The sequence below is a fragment of the Candida oxycetoniae genome (assembly GCF_023343755.2).
Source record: "Candida oxycetoniae strain CBS 10844 chromosome Unknown scaffold1, whole genome shotgun sequence".
Taxonomy (NCBI): Eukaryota; Fungi; Ascomycota; class Pichiomycetes; order Serinales; family Debaryomycetaceae; genus Lodderomyces; species Lodderomyces oxycetoniae.
Genome location: NW_026055370.1, coordinates 220,479 through 239,802, shown reverse-complemented (window position 1 = coordinate 239,802; position 19,324 = coordinate 220,479). Strand labels below are relative to the sequence as shown.

At 39.1% G+C, this 19,324-nt stretch overlaps 5 protein-coding genes across 5 annotated transcripts; 3 read left to right on the top strand and 2 right to left on the bottom strand. All coding sequences in view use genetic code 12, as the record gives it.

Moving 5' to 3' along the window:
* Window positions 1-562: 562 nt before the first annotated feature.
* TRP5 (tryptophan synthase) lies at window positions 563-2,698 on the top strand (the record flags this gene model as incomplete). Its single annotated transcript, XM_049322712.1, has 1 exon — window positions 563-2,698. One exon carries the CDS (start codon window positions 563-565, stop codon window positions 2,696-2,698), a length of 2,136 nt encoding a protein of 711 aa, XP_049181302.1.
* Window positions 2,699-2,796: 98 nt separating this feature from the next.
* On the bottom strand, window positions 2,797-5,289 carry CWH41 (Cwh41p; the record flags this gene model as incomplete). The annotated part of the gene is made up of 1 exon (XM_049322711.1): window positions 2,797-5,289. One exon carries the CDS (start codon window positions 5,287-5,289, stop codon window positions 2,797-2,799), a length of 2,493 nt encoding a protein of 830 aa, XP_049181301.1.
* A 182-nt stretch (window positions 5,290-5,471) lies between these two features.
* On the top strand, window positions 5,472-7,877 carry KGF56_001573 (uncharacterized protein; the record flags this gene model as incomplete). Its single annotated transcript, XM_049322710.1, has 1 exon — window positions 5,472-7,877. The coding sequence occupies one exon, from the start codon at window positions 5,472-5,474 to the stop codon at window positions 7,875-7,877; it is 2,406 nt and encodes an 801-aa protein (XP_049181300.1).
* An 830-nt stretch (window positions 7,878-8,707) lies between these two features.
* Window positions 8,708-9,589, top strand: FMT1 (methionyl-tRNA formyltransferase; the record flags this gene model as incomplete). The annotated part of the gene is made up of 1 exon (XM_049322709.1): window positions 8,708-9,589. One exon carries the CDS (start codon window positions 8,708-8,710, stop codon window positions 9,587-9,589), a length of 882 nt encoding a protein of 293 aa, XP_049181299.1.
* Window positions 9,590-9,662: 73 nt separating this feature from the next.
* VPS13 (membrane morphogenesis protein) lies at window positions 9,663-19,025 on the bottom strand (the record flags this gene model as incomplete). Its single annotated transcript, XM_049322708.1, has 1 exon — window positions 9,663-19,025. One exon carries the CDS (start codon window positions 19,023-19,025, stop codon window positions 9,663-9,665), a length of 9,363 nt encoding a protein of 3,120 aa, XP_049181298.1.
* Window positions 19,026-19,324: the final 299 nt, after the last annotated feature.

Below are 19,324 nucleotides of genomic sequence, written 5' to 3'. Positions count from 1 at the left end.
TTAGTAACAGGAATTGAGTAGTGAGGTGTATTAGTATCAAGTATTACAATATTGCTATTAGATGTATCGGAGATGTATTAGTATTAGGTGTTAGGTAGTGAGATGTATTGTTATAGTGTAAAAGTGTATTAGAATTAGGTATACTTGAGTAGAGGTGTATTAAATATTACGTATTAGTTGTAGAGGTGTTTTAGGCAGTGAGATGTATTAGGCAATGAGATGTAGAGATGTAGAGGTGTAGAGGTGTAGAGATGTAGAGGTGTAGAGGTGTAGAGGTGAGGTGTATTAGGTAATCTCGGTCTGCTTGATAGTAGTACAATCAAACCCGTGTGTTCCACTATTGAGCAGAACAAGATTGATTGCACCACTATCTCACTCTGCTCGATAGTGATGTGATATATTGGCAGCTAGTGCTGGTGATAGTGGGGCACGTGACCACTCTCATTGCCGATGTCGTCCTGCATACAAAGTTGACTCATGAATTTTTCATTTTTCACTTTTGACAATATAGAGTAGAAGCACCCCTCCCCATCAATCTTCTCTTCTTCCTCATTTCTAAACCATGTCGGCGTTAATCAGAGAAACATTTGATAGGTGTAAAAAAGAAGGTCGTAATGCACTTGTTAATTTCATTACAGCAGGATATCCTACTATTGAGGATACAGTACCGATTTTGCAAAGTATGCAAGAAGCAGGTGTCGATATCATAGAGTTGGGTATTCCCTTTTCAGACCCAATTGCAGATGGTCCAACGATTCAAACAGCTAACATCAAAGCTTTGGAAAACGGAATCACTGTTGCAAAATGTTTAGACTTGGTTAAGCAAGCGCGAGCAGAGGGCGTCACTGTTCCTCTTATCCTAATGGGCTATTATAACCCGATTTTAAAGTACGGGGAAAGTAGATTTTTACAAGATGCTGAAAAAGCTGGCGCAAACGGTTTCATTGTTGTGGATTTGCCTCCTGAAGAAGCAGTCAAATTCAGAAGTTCATGTGCCAAGTTTGGATTGTCATACGTTCCATTAGTTGCACCAGCCACAACCGATGAAAGATTAAAAGTTTTGGGCAAAATTGCCGATTCTTTTATCTACGTTGTTTCCAAGATGGGTACAACTGGTGCATCAACCAAAGTTTCTGCAGGTATCGAAGAATTATGTGCACGTGTAAGAAAATTTGCCGTTAATGATACTCCTATAGCTGTTGGATTTGGTGTATCTACTAGAGACCACTTTTTGGCAGTGGGTAAAGTCGCTGATGGTGTTGTTATTGGATCCAGAATAGTTACTTTAATTGGTGAATCCAAACCAGGTGATAGAGGTAAAACTGCTTACAACTATGTCAGATCTATACTAGGAGAAGATTATAAATCGAGCGCGCCATCCACGTTCAGCAGAGGAGGTGGTGGTGGTGGTGCTAGCAAATTGGAGCAGCAAGAATCAAAACCTGTCCTCAAGGAGCCACACAAATACAATTCTCATTTTGGTGATTTTGGTGGTCAATATGTTCCAGAAGCATTACATACTTGTTTAGCAGAACTAGAGAAAGGATTTGAGGATGCAGTAGAAGATCCGGAATTTTGGAAGGAATTTAGAGACTTGTATTCATACATTGGAAGACCATCTTCATTACATAAAGCAGAAAGGTTATCAGAATATGCTGGTGGTGCTACCATTTGGTTAAAGAGGGAAGATTTGAACCATACGGGATCCCACAAGATAAATAATGCATTAGCTCAGGTTCTAGTTGCAAAAAGACTAGGCAAAAAGAAGATTATTGCCGAGACCGGTGCCGGTCAGCATGGTGTTGCTACAGCTACGGCATGTGCCAAATTTGGTTTGGAGTGTACTGTTTTTATGGGTGCTGAAGATACTAGACGTCAAGCCTTGAATGTTTTCAGAATGAAAATCTTGGGCGCCAATGTCATTCCAGTCAAGAATGGTACTCAAACTTTGAGAGATGCTACATCAGAAGCTTTCAGATACTGGGTCTCGAACTTGGAAACCACTCATTATGTTGTTGGGTCAGCTATTGGTCCACATCCGTACCCAGTCATGGTGAGAACCTTCCAAAGTGTCATTGGACAAGAAACAAAAGAACAATTTAAACAATTGAATGACGGTAAATTACCAAACGCCGTGGTTGCTTGTGTTGGAGGTGGTTCAAATTCTACCGGGATGTTTTCACCATTCGAAAAGGACTTGGACGTGACTTTGTTGGGAGTCGAAGCTGGTGGTGACGGGCTTGACACAGAACGTCATTCTGCTACATTGTCTGCAGGTATTCCTGGTGTTTTCCATGGTGTGAGAACTTATGTTTTACAAGATAGTGACGGTCAAGTTCATGATACCCACTCTGTTTCTGCTGGATTGGACTATCCAGGTGTAGGACCAGAATTAGCATTTTGGAAAAGCACAGGAAGAGCCACTTTTATTGCTGCAACTGATGCTCAAGCTTTAGAAGGGTTTAAACTTTTGTCACAGTTGGAAGGTATCATACCTGCTTTGGAATCATCGCATGCTATTTATGGTGGTGTAGAGTTGGCCAAGAAATTGCCCAAGGATCAACATATTGTCATCAATGTTTCAGGTAGAGGGGACAAGGACGTTCAATCTGTTGCAGAGGTCTTGCCTAAATTAGGAAAACAAATTGGATGGGATTTAAGATTTGATGAAGACCCATCTAAGAAAAATGTAGTATGATACCCGGTTTTTTTTTATATATATATATAGAATAGAAAAGAGAGATTTTATTTTTATCTTAGAGGGACTATTCTTTACTTTTATTTGTATCTTATATTCTAGTTTATAATTCTCTCTGGCATAGCCATCATCAATAGCACTGCAGAGGTCCACCCCAAGAAATTCTTGGCCCCCTTTGCTTCACCTGTTTCATCATTGTATTGCTCCCAAACAAATCCAGTCTTCTCCCATTGTTTAAAAACATTGTTCACCACATTCAACCTCAAATCATGATACGCGTCTTCAAACTTGCTACGTAATCCAGATGACATAAGATTTATACTAGTGTTATAATACTCTTGTATACTTTTCAAGATCAAGTAATTCATATTTATCCAAATTGGGGACCTCCAGTAGTCTTCGCCGGTTTTGTAATTGGAATCGGACTTAGATAATGAGCGAACACCAAAGGGCGACCACAACTCTTCTGGATTTGTGATCATATCAATTACATGCTCCAATTTTTGAACATCGCTTTCCGGAATTAATCTTGTGAGAAATGGGAGTAACGAAACATAGCCTTTATGACAAACAAATACGTCTTCATCATCGTCGTCTACTGAGACATCACAGTATGCGTTATTCTGGTCCGACCAGTGAATCTTCTCAATGTTATTTTTGATGTTCTTTTCTATATCTTCCAAATCAGCAATGTCATCTTTCTGATTCAAAATCTCTGCCATAAGGCGTAAAGATCTCGTCATTATTCCAATCCACGAAATCAAATCAACATTCAACTCAGCAACATCCACAGGTTGAGCACGAGGATAATCATCAAGACCGCTCGCAAGACAATGAGTTTTCGTTCGTCCTCTCCATCTGAATACCTCGTTGTTTTCTATACTTCTATCAAATTCTTCAATATACCCTTGCTGCGTTTTGCGAAACATATCAAGATGGGACTTCAACTTGGGATATATCTCCCTCGTGTAGTTGAAAAGCACTTCAGGATTCTTCATAAGGAAATTGCCCAATTCAGGTTCCTCGGTCTTATCATCGGTGTCAAGATTGTTTGGTTCCGCTATATCACCGAATTTATTAGTCTCTGATATAGTTTCTAGCAAGCTAGTCAACACTAAGGTCAAAGTAGGTGGATTTACAATGTGGGGACTTTGGACCTGAAACTGAGATGGCACTCTCGACCTTGCTTCCGGTCCCAAAATTTGTTCTCTTGCAATCCAACCTTCGTCGTCAATAAGATTAAACCATGACTTAATAATATCCAAAACGAGGTCTGAATCGTAACCAATTAGCGGCATTAAATGGAATCCCTCGTCCCAGTAAAACCCACGAGGGAAAAATGGTCTTGACGGTACAAGCGTGAATAGCTCATGTGGCCCTTCAAATGATCCTTTAAGCTCGTGAGATTCAAATGTATCCTCATCAAATACAGTTTCTCTGTCAACCAAATGGTTGCCATACATATAAGACAATCCACCAAGCAAACCTGATAAAATTTCCTTAGCAAAGCCCATATATTTCTCAGACTGGAATGGTTTTTGCAACTGAAAATGCTCTGCAAAATTTGCGTCAAACCTTTCAGCATTGGCTTTTATTCGTTTATCAATGTTTTGAAACGTTATTCTTTCTGGGGTGGGTGTCAATGCGTTGGTGTATATAACATCAAATTCACAAGAACCCTGATACACTTTTTGAACAAAATGCAAGTTTCCTTCAAAGTTATGCAAGTCTCGTATAATAAACAAATTCTCGGGAGCCAATTGACCAATAGTGCCAATGTTTGTTTCAAGGTCTTTTACTGACTCTTGCAACATTGTTATGAATATATCTCTAGCTTTCCATGTATTATCGTCGGGTACTCTCAAACTATAATGGTGAGCAAGACTAGGATCCAATCCTAAATCCGCATCTACTTCACTACCACTGGGATGCCTGTTTTTTTTGGGACCATCATTGATTTCCAATTCAAATGCGCCCAACTCTTCCGAAATCCCTGCGAATTGGAGATTATCCTCATAACCCAATATATTTTTCTGGTTACTCAATTTGAAGTAACCAGTTCTCTCGATTTCAGTTTCGTCAACACCATTATCAGACTGTTTCTCACCTTCTAGCCCACTGTACCAAACAAACGATATCTTTGTTTCTTCGTAACCAGCATGTGGTTCTGCTTTTACTTTAGTTCCCCATGATAAGCCATCCGTACTCTTAACAAAGTCAATAGTAATGGTTACATGACAGTCATTATCCTCAATTATCTGCCTACCTCCAATTCGTGGGTCATAAGCCACCCAATTAGCCCTTCCCATGTTATCGCTTTGTTCATAAAAATGTCTCATAGACCCAATTGACTGGTAATCGTTCACTGAAAACCACATCAACCCAGAAAGCAAAGATTTCGGATATCGGGGTCTTATACCAAAATATAATGCCGATCTATAGGGTCCCCAAAGCAATGAATCATTGGCCTTTTTATAGTAACGCGTTATCAAACTTTCTTCTAAATTTACACCTTCATCGTATAGATCAAACGCCACTTGCTGAGCAATACAACCAACAACAATAAGAAATTGACAGACTAACCATCTCATACCTACCAATTGGGTATCTTGTTCAACTTTGTTATCTACAAAGGTAAAAGCCCAAGCTGAATGTTGAAAATGTTGAAAAATTGAAAAATTGAGCTACCAATTGTAAAATTGAAGAAGCTCATCTCATCTCATCTCATCTCATCTCATCTCATTGGGGCTTTGGATGGGAATTTTGTAAGGGAATGTGGCCCCATAAGAGAGGTTTGGGGACTCGACTAAGTTATGGTGTTGATGGCAATGTTATTCTGTGCTTGAATGAAGGAGATGGATTTCAAATGAGCAATTTAGAGCTTGAACTGGTCTTTCCAAGGCACAGAGAGTTTGCTGATACATTCACGGTGGATAAAAAAACCATAAAGGTGCTTACCAGTACAAACTCGGTTGATGAACAAATTGTGAGGTTTGGGAATAGTTTGGATAGTATTTTGTCAAAAGAGTACATTCCAAATCGAATAGCGTCTTCTTTCAAAGTTGAAACAAGAGCTATTACCTCAAGTATGGCTTATGATCCCAATTGTGGAGACTTGTTTAAATTGTTCAAGGTCTGCAGCAACAGCAACAGCAACAGCAACAGCAACAACGAAAACAAATCAGTCAAGCTGCTGAATGCATTGGCTTATGTTTATGGTGAGTCACGATCAGTTATGTGTGTCTCCTTGATATCACAGGAAAATGAATCAAAATCAATCCAGCTTATCGATCCGTTCCAGGTGGACTTTTTGGAAAGAATTCAACAAATTGAAGTTTCTGCTTCAAAAATCATTACAAGCAAGGTTGTTCTTCTTGTGAGAACAGACACTAATGTTACTATTATTACGTGTAAGCTTTCAGATTGCAGTACAAGGCTCAAGGTTAAAATTGTAAAAAAAATAAACTTTGAAGAATCTGCAAGAACAGGATCCATATTTGCTCATGGGTGCTTTTGCCAACAAAATTATAGAAAATTGGCCTTGGTGGATGTCAATGGCAGACTAACTACTTGGCAATTGAGTAAGGGGCTTACAAAGGTGCGGAAGCTCAACTCAAATGAAATGGATTTGAACTTGTCAAGTTGTGACGCTGACGAGTTCTCCAATTGGATAAATATTTGCTGGCCATGTGATAACGACACGATTTTGCTATTGACTCGAACCAAAATTCTGAAACTTTACCTACGTGGGGATGTGACGATGACATCGCCCAAATTGTTAATTACGTCGAACACTTGGTCAAGAATCAGACATTTTTGTACTCAAGAAAATGAAGCGTTTCTTTTGACATCTAAAGAGTTTATATGGCTTAACTTTGAGAAAAATAACTTGCAAAGAGTACTTTCTTGGAAACATTTCCTCAATGAGAATGACCCGTCCCTCAAGTTTGATGTTTTGCATAGGGAGGACTATTACCTTATATATATTTACAGTCAAGTGAGTCCTTTAATCATAACACTCACTTTCGGATATAAAGATGGCAGACCATGCAGTCTACGAGATCCCTATTTGATCAACGAGTTTGTTGACTCTACTAAGCAGCTAGCAACAATGTGGAACGATGAGAAAAAAGAAACGATACTATTGTTACATTCAACTCCAAACTTGTTACTAAAAACGTGTTTCCTTACAAGGGGCACCAAAGAAGCTCACGACAGTGAAATTACTCGACATGCCTTTGTCAGAGAGCCAGAACATCTCCACCTATCTTTTCGAGGACGACGGCGAATGCAAAATATCCATCACAAAATTTCGATTTCGAATCAAGACCATGCATCTGAAGAGCAGCTGATTGAGCTGATTCACAAATATGCTTTGGAGCTCAACAAGAAATTCAACCAAATCCATAAATCCACCGATATGGACAATTCTTGTGGCTATTTTTCCTTATATTATCTCGACGAATGTATACCTCTTGGACTTCTGGATATACACGACTTGGACGATATGATCTCCGACTTGCATTCTAGCTCAATCACAAATAACGTTCAAATTAAGAACCTTGTATACAATTCATTAATACGACCATTGCAGTCAAAAAATGCATCAACACCACCTGAAAATCACATAATCAGTCTATTCCATCTACTTGAGACAAACTACTCCCATTCCAGCTCAAAAGTATCGATAACAAACACGGCAATTGTTCTTGGGTTATCCTTGATTAAATGTTTAAGAAACTCTGCCAATTTTGAGGATAGGTTCAAAGTGGCAAAGGCACAATCTTCATCTTCTGTTCAACAATTGCTTGATAGCTGGGATGACTACTCCAACTCCAACTCCAACACGCCAATCGATGCCACTGGCGTTGTTAAGCGCCACAAATCCAAAATGCGTACAAAAGAACCTACTTTATACTTGGGAGCTTCCAGTCAAACACTAAACCCGGGATCACAAAAACAAAAGACATCAAACATTACCAACTCGCAAGCAAGCCAATTGAATCCTTCACAGTCACACATTGGGTTCCCTTCCTCCTCCAACACCACCGCCTTATCCTTTTCCCAGCAACTCGAATCCGGTAACCGAACCACTAGTAGCATGCTCCGAGAATCGCAAGGCAATTCCCAAAGTGGAAGCCAGCTCAAACGGAAGAAAAAGAAAAGGAGCGGTTTTTAAACCTCATTCGAACATTCCTCATTCGAAAGCGGAGCATTTGAATGAGGAATGTTGGTCTCTTCATTCATGGTATGCTCCGCATTTGAATGAGGAATGTTGGTCTCTTCATTCATGGTATGCTCCGCATTTGTCTCTTCATTCATGCTCCGCATTTGAATGAGGAATGTTGGTCTCTTCATTCATGGTATGCTCCGCATTTGTCTCTTCATTCATGCTCCGCATTTGAATGAGCAAAGTTGGTCTCTTCATTCATGCTTCGCATTTGAATGAGCTTCAGCTGCTGTAAAGTTTAGCTAAACTAATTGCGTCTCTTTCTTAATTTCCAAAATTTTCTTTGCCAATGTTTGAGGATCTACACCTTCATCTAGCAATTTAAAACACAAGTTCATAGTGGATTCGTCCATTTCAGTCACATTTAAAAGCTTTGCTAAACTATGCAATAGCGCATTTGTACTTGTATCCTGCAGCATGGTCCTACGTTACCTCAATATCGTTATCAAATCCACCTTTTGATATCTCAAGTCCTATCCCGTCTCCGGTTTTTCAGTTTTGTTTTTTGTTTTTCAATTTTTCTATTGCACCAATGAGATGAGATGAGATGAGATGAGATGAGATGAGATGAGATGAGGTTAGCTTTTCAAGTGTATTCAGTATTTGTACGACGTGTACACGTACACCGTAAGTATGACCTATTAAAGATAGCATTCTTTGGAAGCGATCTGTTTAGTGTTCGATGTTTACGTAAACTCCAGGGTTTGCAAAAAGACAATCCGGAAACTATTGAAAGTATCAAGTTGATAACAAGGCTGATCAAACCAACAGGTCGTTATATGAAAAATTATACTGAACTTCCTGTGGGAGAATACGCCAAAACGAACAATGTTGATATCCTTAGAGCAGAAGTATCGAGTGATATTGTGGACTTGTTGAGCTCAAATACGTTCAATTTGGTAATTGCTGTTTCTTATGGAAAGCTAATCCCCGCTGAGTTCATCACAAGGTGTAAGTATGGCGGTATAAATGTGCACCCATCCTTATTGCCCAGGTACTCGGGATCTTCCCCCTTGCAATATGCATTGTTGAATGATGATCTTGAAACCGGCGTAACAGTACAAACATTGCATCCGACTAAATTTGACCATGGTAGTATTATAGCTCAATCAAGCGCGGTACCGATCTTGGATTCGGATAATTACAGTAGTTTAGCTTCTAAACTAGGGGATATTGGAGGAGAGATTTTGGCAAAAGTTATTGAGGATGGTTCCTTTGTTGATATCAAACCATTGACTAATTCTTATACTAGGTGTTTTGCCCCAAAAATTGATAAACAAGAACGCCAGGCATTATGGTCGCATTACTCGGCAAGGCAACTCAAGAGAAGATACGATGCATTGGGTCCCCTTTTTACCTTTATGGATGTGAATGTGAAGCGAAAGGGTAAACGCATAACTGAGAAGCAGCGAATAATTTTGAATGAAATCAGTGAATTAAAGGACACAAATGAGCTCGACCTTGCCCTTAATCTTGATGAGTTAAAGGAATGTGGAGATTTTTCACTAGTTAAAGATGGGTTGTGTATAAAAGCAAAAGAAGGCTACGTGCTTGCCAAGAGAGTGCAAATGCAAACAAAAGCAGAGGATACTCCAGAGGCTTTCATAGGAACGTGCCGTAAGTCAAATGGGTCTACGCGTCAACATTTTTTACCAAAGTGAGTTCTGCTCTGAATCTCTTTTTTTATGTACATATATATATATATATATATATATCTGAGCTGGCTAATGCAAATTAAAGAGCAACTCGGCACTTTTTATTGTATTCTTTCACAGCAATGCCTATCTTTTGATACAAGAAAGTTCTATTATTTCTATCGGGAATCGGGATGAATGGGCCATTCCTATTTTTCAACTCTATCGTTAAGCCCGCTGACGCCACCGAAATGGATTTTATCTGATCAAAGTTGATAATCCATCTCGACCTTAATGATCTAATATCAAATAGAATGATTTGCCTGTAAGTTACAAGAACCACCATTTCGTCTCCTGGAAGAAGCAAGTGTGCCAAATATCTCTCCTTGTAAAACGCTCCTTCATCAATAGTATATAGCCAATATTGACCTTGTGCTTCCCGCTCTGAATAAGGCTTGATAACACCATCGGGGTTTATATATCTAGGAAGTCTCGCTCTATCTAAAGCTTCGCCATCAAAAACTGTGGCACTATTTCTAATTCCTTCACTCACATTAGAAGCAAAATCAAAAAGACCAATAGCAGTTTTGGTAGGCAATCCAATCATACCTTTACCAAGTCCCTTAAAAAAACCTGCAGTACCGCCCACACTAGCACCTTCGATGGGGTCAACTGCAATACCTCCAATTCCGGAAGTAAGTGACTCGAAGAAGGAATTGGCTCCTCCAGCAAAGTGATTCACCCTATTTCTTTTCATTTGTAATCGTCTACGCTCTTGAAACTTGGGATCCATGGTTGCAACTGATAATCCCTTAGCAAGCGATCCTGTAATCTTAGAAAAGGAGTCTGAGAAACCAAACACTGTTTTCTTAACAAAACTGAGTCCTCCTTTGGCTAGACCTATTCCTAGCTCTTGTGGCCTATCATTCAAAACAAAGCCTTGATATGGCTCATAAAAGATGTCTATAACCCCCGAGGAGAGTAAGTTGAACAAGCCAACCGGGTTTCCCAAAAAGTCTGCAGAGCCAACAATATTATGAAGCTGGTAAAAGAATGCTTGCTTGTAATGAGTTTGTATTGAATCTACCAATATCGGCGTGGGCACCCTAATGTTTTCAATAAACAACGCATTCAATTTAATAGGGGCATCCGAGATGTTCCCCATAGCCATGGTCAAAACATTAAAGCAAAACATTAGAGCATTCTGTGCTGTGGTTTTATCTTCAACTTCAGTTGTATCAGTACGTACAAATGAAATATTTGCTTGTATTGGTTGCAAATGCAAGGCTTCAAAGTAGATATCTCTTGTATCATTAAGTTTCAATGGCTCAGGAATATCCAAACTGTCCTCACAAAGTCTATCAATTTGTTGCTTATTCCAAGAAGCTCCAGGGAATTTAGCAAAATCAATTAAGGCGTACAAGAAATCTTCCCCAATGTCAAAAGTCATCTCTTGAAGTAAAATTGTTGCGTACTTTATAAAAAGCACCCCATGGGTGTCATCTTTTACTCGACATACCGATGCCGAAAGCGCTGGATGCTCGTTTAATTCCTCGCCTGTCTTGGGCACCACTGACGGGTAAAGAACAATAGGAAACATAGCCCCATGTAGTTGGTTGTCTATTTGAATCCATTTCAACTTCATACTGTAGGTCTGATAAATGTTTGATTCATTGTATCGAAACTCAAGTCCCTTAATGGTAATGTAGCACAACTCTTCCTCATTCGTATTGATCAAAGAGATACCAATACCATCAAATTTTGTCACTATCTTAGTGGTGTAATTTTCCTCAATTTTGGCAGCTTCAAAATGACTTTGACTTTTTGACAAAGAGGCACCAGAAGCAGTCTCTTCCGCAATGCTATATATGCTTTTGGATGGATCATAGTCTGTGATAACCAAAGTTTGAGTAGGTCCATCAGCACAAACATTCAAGTCAATAACAACTTGACTTTTGCCACTGGCTGGTGGGAGTCTAAATGGTCTTAAATTTCCAATTTCAGATAAGTTTACGGACCTCTCCCTTCCATGGGACCTCACGATCAACTCTTTTACTATAGCATTGGGATAGTCATAGGCATACGGCATAATACTCTTTGGCGGTACTTGGTAGTATATGGGTTTATATGGAGTATCATTCTTCACAACTTCACCATCGGCATTGATGTTTGGGTCATTCTGGTAGACGTAAAACTCCTCGTTAGTATAATTTTTAATCGCAAAAGGCCATTGGTTATTGGCATTTTCAACATGTATGAACATTGTAGCTTCCTCTAGTAGCATAGTAACTTTGAGTAATATCTGTCTTTCATCGCTGTTTTGAACCTTCACAAATAGTTGGCCAACATCGTCAATACAAAATGGTTGACACCACTTTGAAGAATTTCTGAGTCTGAGGAGTAGGTTTGTCTTGTCTAAGCAGCGTAGTCCGTAAAGTGGCAATAAAGCACCCATATCGACATTTATCAGCTGGGTAGATCCTTCCTCAACTACACCTAAGCCCATATCAAGTCTGTTAATTAGTACATATCTAGGAGCCACCGTCACGGTCTTGGTCAAATTGTATTTACCTTCACCCTCCAGTATCGAAATACCTAAGTTGATCTCCTTTTGTTGTCCCAAAAGTTGTAATTTCACTTGATTGGATTGTCCGATCGCGTCAAAACTGACAGGGAGTGACCAAACCGTATCATCTGCTTTTATCGTTGCCCGATTCTTCCGATCTCCAAATTTATCAAACGAAAACATTGTTGGATAATTCTCGCGGCCATCGCTCGCCCTACTGGGTGACTCGAATATGTTTCCACGTTCATTAGCGAAAATGTTTAAATTGGATCTGTTCAATATGACATATGGACTGTAAACAACAACTTTCAAACTAGTACTATCCGCCTGCTTTTTGGGGTAATGAATATTCAATCGAAGTGTATTTGAGTTTTTGCCTCGAAGAACCATTGTTTGTTCACGAGTAAATTCGCTCGTCTTGGTGCCGTTTATTATTGCAAACTCAGATTTGTTGTACCCGCAATTCTCTGGCTCCACGCTTAGTAGCAACAAATTATCCAAGCTTACAACATGGACATAACTATTAACGCCCTTCTTGACACTTCCTGCCCATTCTTTCCTAGAGTTTTTATCATACAAACGATACTTGAAATCGTATGGTAACAAATTCTCAATCTCCAACGGTGCAGACACAATCAAGTTGAAATGAGGATATATTCTTGCCAAAGTTTCGTCTCGATCAAATGCAGCTTCTATTTGGAAATAATACACGGAAGAGTCTTGCTTACTTTTTGAAGGACATCTCAAGGACATTGGTTTCTTCATCAAGTCCTTCCAACCAATCGATTCCTCTGACCATCCAAATGAAGTGTGTAACTGCGGTTTGATTCTCAATTTGCCTTCGTAGACTAAATTTATTGGTACAGCTCTGCTTTTTTTAGACTCTATATGGATTATTGAATCTTTCTCATCAAAGGTAGCTACAGCAATTGGAATATCAGCGTCATTCTCGATCAAAACTGTAGACCTTATATTGATGACTTTAACATTATCATCACGCAATTGGATATTTACAGCTAAGCGGTTGTGTACACCGTTAACAGGGGGGTTAAGGACATACAACTCCTCGCCCACTCTAGCGGCAGATATGGCGCTAATTTTTTCATAATCATTGTTTTTGAAGGCAAGACCCAACGTACTGGCAGTATCTGCATCCAAGTTTTCACGAATCGTTCTCCAGTCTTCAAAAGTCCAAGGTTTTCTTTCTTGGTCATTGATCTCTGTTTTCGTGGCTTCTTCATTACCATTTGTCCAAATTGTAAGGTCTAAGCCAGTGTCATTTACAATCACAAATGGGTAATCTTGACCTCTGGGTTTCAATTTTTCATCCATGCTAAGCAATGTTTGCGTTTGAGATAATAGTGCAACTGACCTTGAAGTAATGGTGATTTGCGCAAGTTGTCGCGAGACGGTTTCAACTTGCAATTTTGATTCTGGATCTTGCAATTTTGAAGCATAAATAGAAACTGGCCAAGGTTCGAGCAAGGGCTGCCAACAGGAGTTGGCATAGTTGAAAATGTTGACAAAAGTCTCGATATGTAATTCTGCGCTCAAATCTGTAGACCAGTTGAGAGCTTTCAATTCAAAGGGCTCCAAGTTCATATCAAGTACTGGTAATTCCGAAACAGCACCAATAAGAACGAATCTCAACCCGCCAACACTGGCGGTGAGTTCCTCATCGCCTTTGTCAACTTCAACACTTTTTCCTTCTTCGTCTCCACCACCGTCGCCCGTAGCAACAACATTATCTGTCTCTTCTGACATTGATGAAATTATGCTTGGCGCATATTCAGAAACCTTCTTTTTGAAATTGTCAACAAAGGTACCATCTCTGTTTGTTTTCAAATCTTGATGTTTTGCAAATAAGTCATTTGCTCTTTGAACAGTTGCATAACCCAATCTTATATCTCTTAGTGATACCCTTAAAATCAAAGCCTCGACCGATGCTTGAACTCTTGCACGTGATTTTGCTGGAGTCGACCCTCTATCGTCATAAGCAAACGAAACTGAGAAATCGTCAATGATTCTGTAACTGGCATTTCTAGGGTCGTCCATTCGTGTTAAGTACATTCCAATGTTACTCATAGCTAAAGAAATGATGTTCTGTTTTGTGATCAATATTTGTTCAATTTTGAAAACAACAGCTTCAGTGTCTTCTTTTGAATCATCCGCGAGCAAAAAAACAGATGGCTTGGTTACGTTTATAGAAAACCCAACTTTCGAAGTAGTAGACGCCACCTCGTTCACAAGAGGTTTCTTTGATCCTTGCGAAATCAGAACAACTGACTTTCTAGAATTTCTGGGTGTTAGCTCTGGTCTTTGCGGCAGCATTGAGTGTTCAAAAAATGCTTGCAACTCAAACAAGTAATCGAGAGCCAAAACGGCGGTTGGTTTTTCAACTGTCAACAATATGGTTATATTCTTATCCTCAGGGTCACCGGACGAGTTGGCGCTCAAAACAAACTGGTCTTTTACACCTTCTACTGCAGGAATCAATGTAAGAAATTTGCTCTGAGTGTGCTTTCGAACGTCTTCAACAACAAAGGAGGTGATCTTTAGGTCCGATTTGAAATGAGTACTTTGGTCACTCACAAAGTTGATATTTAGGCCATTCAAAGAGAACTTGGATAGCAGAAGCTCGCTAACATCTTTGGATCCAAGTGTTTTATTGTATAGGGTAAGCGCTAATAGTGGAACCGTAAACTTCAAGTCCACCATAATATGGTCTGAGGGAATTTGCACCTCCAGGGGTGGTGGTGGAGATGAAGATGGAGGTAAAAGTAAAGGTGGTTTTCCAGTTGAATTTGTTGTCTGAATAATTTGCTTTTGTTGCGGGTTCACCTTGTTTGTGTTGTGCTTTAAAACCTCATTTGCAAATTGAGCGTCTTCTTGAATGTCCTTCAAATCTTGCTCTGAAGTGTCAAAAGTGAACGCGTCTCCAATGGAGGTGGAGAGTTCACTCAAGAGTTTGATTTGCATCTCAGTCAAACTTATTTCTAGCTCGGGCATCTTTCCTTGAATTTCAAATGTAGGTACACCTTGCACATAATTTTCAGACCAATCGGCATTGAATACAATGTCCAAATTCTCAACAATACTCAAATGCTGCTCCACGTTGTCAAAGTAAAAGCTGGAAACCAAGCTGACTTTCCTGATACCTGAAGTTATTGCATTGATTTCATCCTTGTATTCATTGCGCGCATAAATCTCTCCTAAGTTAGCAACTATTTTATCATTTCCCTTGTCAATAAAGGGAAATATAATTGTAGGAGCGCGTACCAAAATATCAAATTTTACTCTTGCTGGTAGTTGGGTTGCTTGGTTCATTGCAGCTTCTCTAGCACTATCGTAAATAGCCTTCATTTTCATAAACTGACTTAAAAACTCTAGTATTCTGTTAACCGAGCTTTCAATAAAAGTTATCGATAGCGATCCTGTTCTAAATTCAACTTCAGATGGTCTTCCGCTTTGAATATCGAAAGTTTTATAACTAAATTCTGCCAAATTGTCTCCATCCATGTGGATCAAGTTACGCCACGTTGAGTTCTTCAATGTATCACCGATAATGTCGTCTTTCAACGTGAGCGCTCCTAAGTTACCTTGAACATCAATTGATTCTGGTAGTAAAAACAAATCTATGTTTGCAGAGTCCAACTCCAAAGTAGCTAGTTTGAGACCATCTTCATTCAAAATCATAATAATGCTATCCAACTTTATCTTCATATTTATCTTTTGTGGCGTTAACTCCTCAATTTCACCAGTATTATGATTCAATGCGTCCGCGGGTGTTGGTTTGGCATTAGGATCTGTAAAGGTATTCATTGAAAAAGTTATGAAATCCAAAATAGTCTTTCTTGTAAGTACAAACTTGACAGTTGCTATTTGGAGGTCTATCTCCTGGTCAAAAACTTCAATTTGTTTGTTGTTGAACTCAACCACTCGTTGCTTACGCACTAAACTCAATGCTAACAATTTTCGATCATTCTCCCCTTCAATATCAGATGACATCAATTTCTTAAACTCTTCAACGCCAGAAGTCTCCATTCTGTCAAAAACACTCATATCTAAAAGTGACAATGTCAAATGTAGGTCAGTTTCTGTCTTGAATAAGTGCAATTGTAATGCATCACCGGTCAAGCCAATCAAAGGCTCATCTTTTAGTGAAACACCATCAATGCACCTTGAAATAGCCAACTCGATTGTGTCAATACAAAATTCGGATTCAAATAAGCGCTGTTCTTCAGCCTTGTTTTTATCTTTATCTTTATCTTTATCTTTACCCTTACCCTTACCCTTATCTTTGTCTTTATCCACATCATTATCATTATCCTCCTTCTTGGTAAGTTGTGTCGTTTTTTCAACATCAACCCCGTCATTCTGTTGATAGTTACCATAAGCATTGAAAACGCTGGAATTGTCGTCGGGTATATCAGAAGTAACATCGGGTAGTACCGCTACCATGGCATCCATGATTTCCAAAATGGTTTTATACTGGAAATCGTTCATGGCAATGCTCACTTTAGGAACGTTTCCACCTGCCTTTATTTTTGGAAGATTTTGAGCGTCTGGTAGTATGGAAATACCAAGACTAAACTGCAAACTCAAATTATTCAACATACGTGCTGGTCTTGAATCCTCATCAGCATACAACTGCTCCATAGTCAGTTTAATGGTATTGCCAACGTAAAATTCAATGTCATTCAAATACACATTGAATTTGTCGTATAATAGGTTCTGTAAATTTTTCCAGTCCTCATCTGTATACTTTTCCTTTTCTTTATATTCCTTGATTTTTGATCTTTCTACCAAGTTGCTAATAACACTGATATGACCTGCATCCAATATCGCAACCGGTGACTTAAAGCTCGAAGGATCAAGAGGCACGATTATTAAGGGCGCTTGTAAATCTAGCTTCAAATTTATTGTCTTGTGTTCTTCCAAAACGTATTCCAAACCCATTCTGGTACGTGCGGTCAATCCTTCAATCGATGCTTCAGCAGCATTCATTATCGCGCCAATAGTATCCAAGTGAATTTTTGGAGGCGTGAAAAAGACAATGATTTCTTCAATAAACTTTGGATTATAAAAAATGGTCATAGACTTTAGCTGTGCTGAAAGACTGGAGTCGGCGGTACCGTCAAGTGGGTTTTGTTCATATTGAGCTTGGAAAAAGGGACTGTTTGAATCCTTTTCATTTTGTTGATTTAGTTCGGCAGCTTGCTTAACGCTCACCATGTGTTTATAAATACTTGACCCAGTTCCGTCTTCAATTCTAAACTCCTGCATTTGGAACCCCGCAAGGAAAGAATCTGGTCTTTGGAAAAATTGCGTTTTGCATCCTTCAAAAATAACCTCTGCTAATTCATTTGCGTCGTTTTTTCTAATAACTAATCCACCTCTTTTTAAAAAGGTGCTGACCCGCACTTTCACGTAATCCTTGGGTAAGTCAATAACTGAAACTTGTGCTTGTTCGTCATAGTCAATTGTGTTGTAGAGTTCCTTTTTCTGCTCATCTGAGAGGGACAACTCGGTAACAGCATCACTACCATCAGCTTCTAACGTTTGCTTCTTTTCGCTCTCTTGCGCATAACTGGTGCTGCCGCTCCACCATCCTGAAAGCCATCCCTTATTGTTTTGATTCTCATTCTTTTGTGCTGCCTTGTTGGTGTCATACAATGCAATTTGGCTATTTTCTTTTCGAATTTTATTCCGTGCAAGTGCTCTATAAAATTTAATATCCTCAAATGGTAGATCCCATTCTAGTTTCTCCAATTCCTTTTGTTCTAGTTCTCCCAAGTTTTTAGAAAGCTTAAGCATCCAAAGTTTTATGTACAATAATCTTTGATCTCTTCTTTTCTCCATGTACTCCCAACTCCATTTGTAATTATTTTCGTGAATCTCATTCAAAATGCATTGAGCGGCGTATTTGAACCACTCTCTAGGGGCTTCGCTTGGTGGCTGTTTCGGTCTTAGTCTTCGAAATTTTTCTGTTTTGATATACCAATGAAATTTCGAAGCTGTCCACAATATGTTTTGATACTGTTGAGTATTTAATTCTAGTCCAAATTCATCAAAGCACAAGTCTGAGTTGATATGCGGTGTGGTTTTGGTTGTTCCTGCTTTATGGACAGTTAGCTTGCCATTACCAGTAACTGGCTTCACAAGATACTCGCTGCTTGTGGTGGCACTGTTAAAACAGTCCAACAATTGGTCATTATTGAGCTCTGAAAACAAATTTGGCGATTGAGTGTCCATATAGCAGGATAAGCTGTCTAGTTTCAACAATTTTCTTGTAAATGCTTGAGTAATGGAAATGAACGAAGGTTGCCAATTTTCGTCGGTAGAAACTGCCGATAATTCCTTTAGAGAGGCTCCAAAAGTATACGGCGTCTCCGTTAATACCGATTTATCCTCATATCTAATGTGTATATTTTTGATAGTCACTTGTAAATTGTCAACAATCTTGGTCATTAATGACTCTGTAAACGTTTCATTTGCAAGATCTTCTTTACCCAATTCTTGGCTCTTTGTTTGCAAAACAAACTCTAATTCCTTTAGTTTATCTTGTTTCACTGCTTGTTTGCGCCTCTCGTCTTCATCTGCATCGTAATTCTGCAATATTATAGGCACCGCGAGTAAGTAAAGATCTTCAATTATGATTTGAACAGGTTTTCCCTTCAAATTTGACCAAGGTATCTGTAGAGTCAATACTCCAAGGTGGCCAAATTTGACATCTATTGGTAACTTGAACTTGTCCAAACTCTCCTTCTTTAACCTGAGATTGGTTAGCTTAACATCCCCGCCCCATATCCCAATATTCAACTGTTTCGAATCGAAATTCTCAAGGTAAGCGCCTAAAAACCGATTTAACAAATTGGCAACTAATGATTCAAACATATCCCGTCACCAGCTGATTTTTAAACCTCTTTTACTTGCTAATTTCTATGCCTTTTTTGCTAATTTCTATGCCTTTTTTGCTCTTTTTCTACACCTCTATTGCTCTTTTCCTACACCTCTTTTGCTTCCCAATTCCTCTATAATAAACCAGAGCAGCTTCTCCTTACACTAGAACCAGCTTCTCCTGCCAATCAGTCAGCCCAATTGCCTTCCTCAACTTAAGCAACTATAAAAGAAAGCTCCATTCTTTTTACCGCTCAATTTTTTTTGTTCGTCGCAATCGATGGATTCCTGGTATG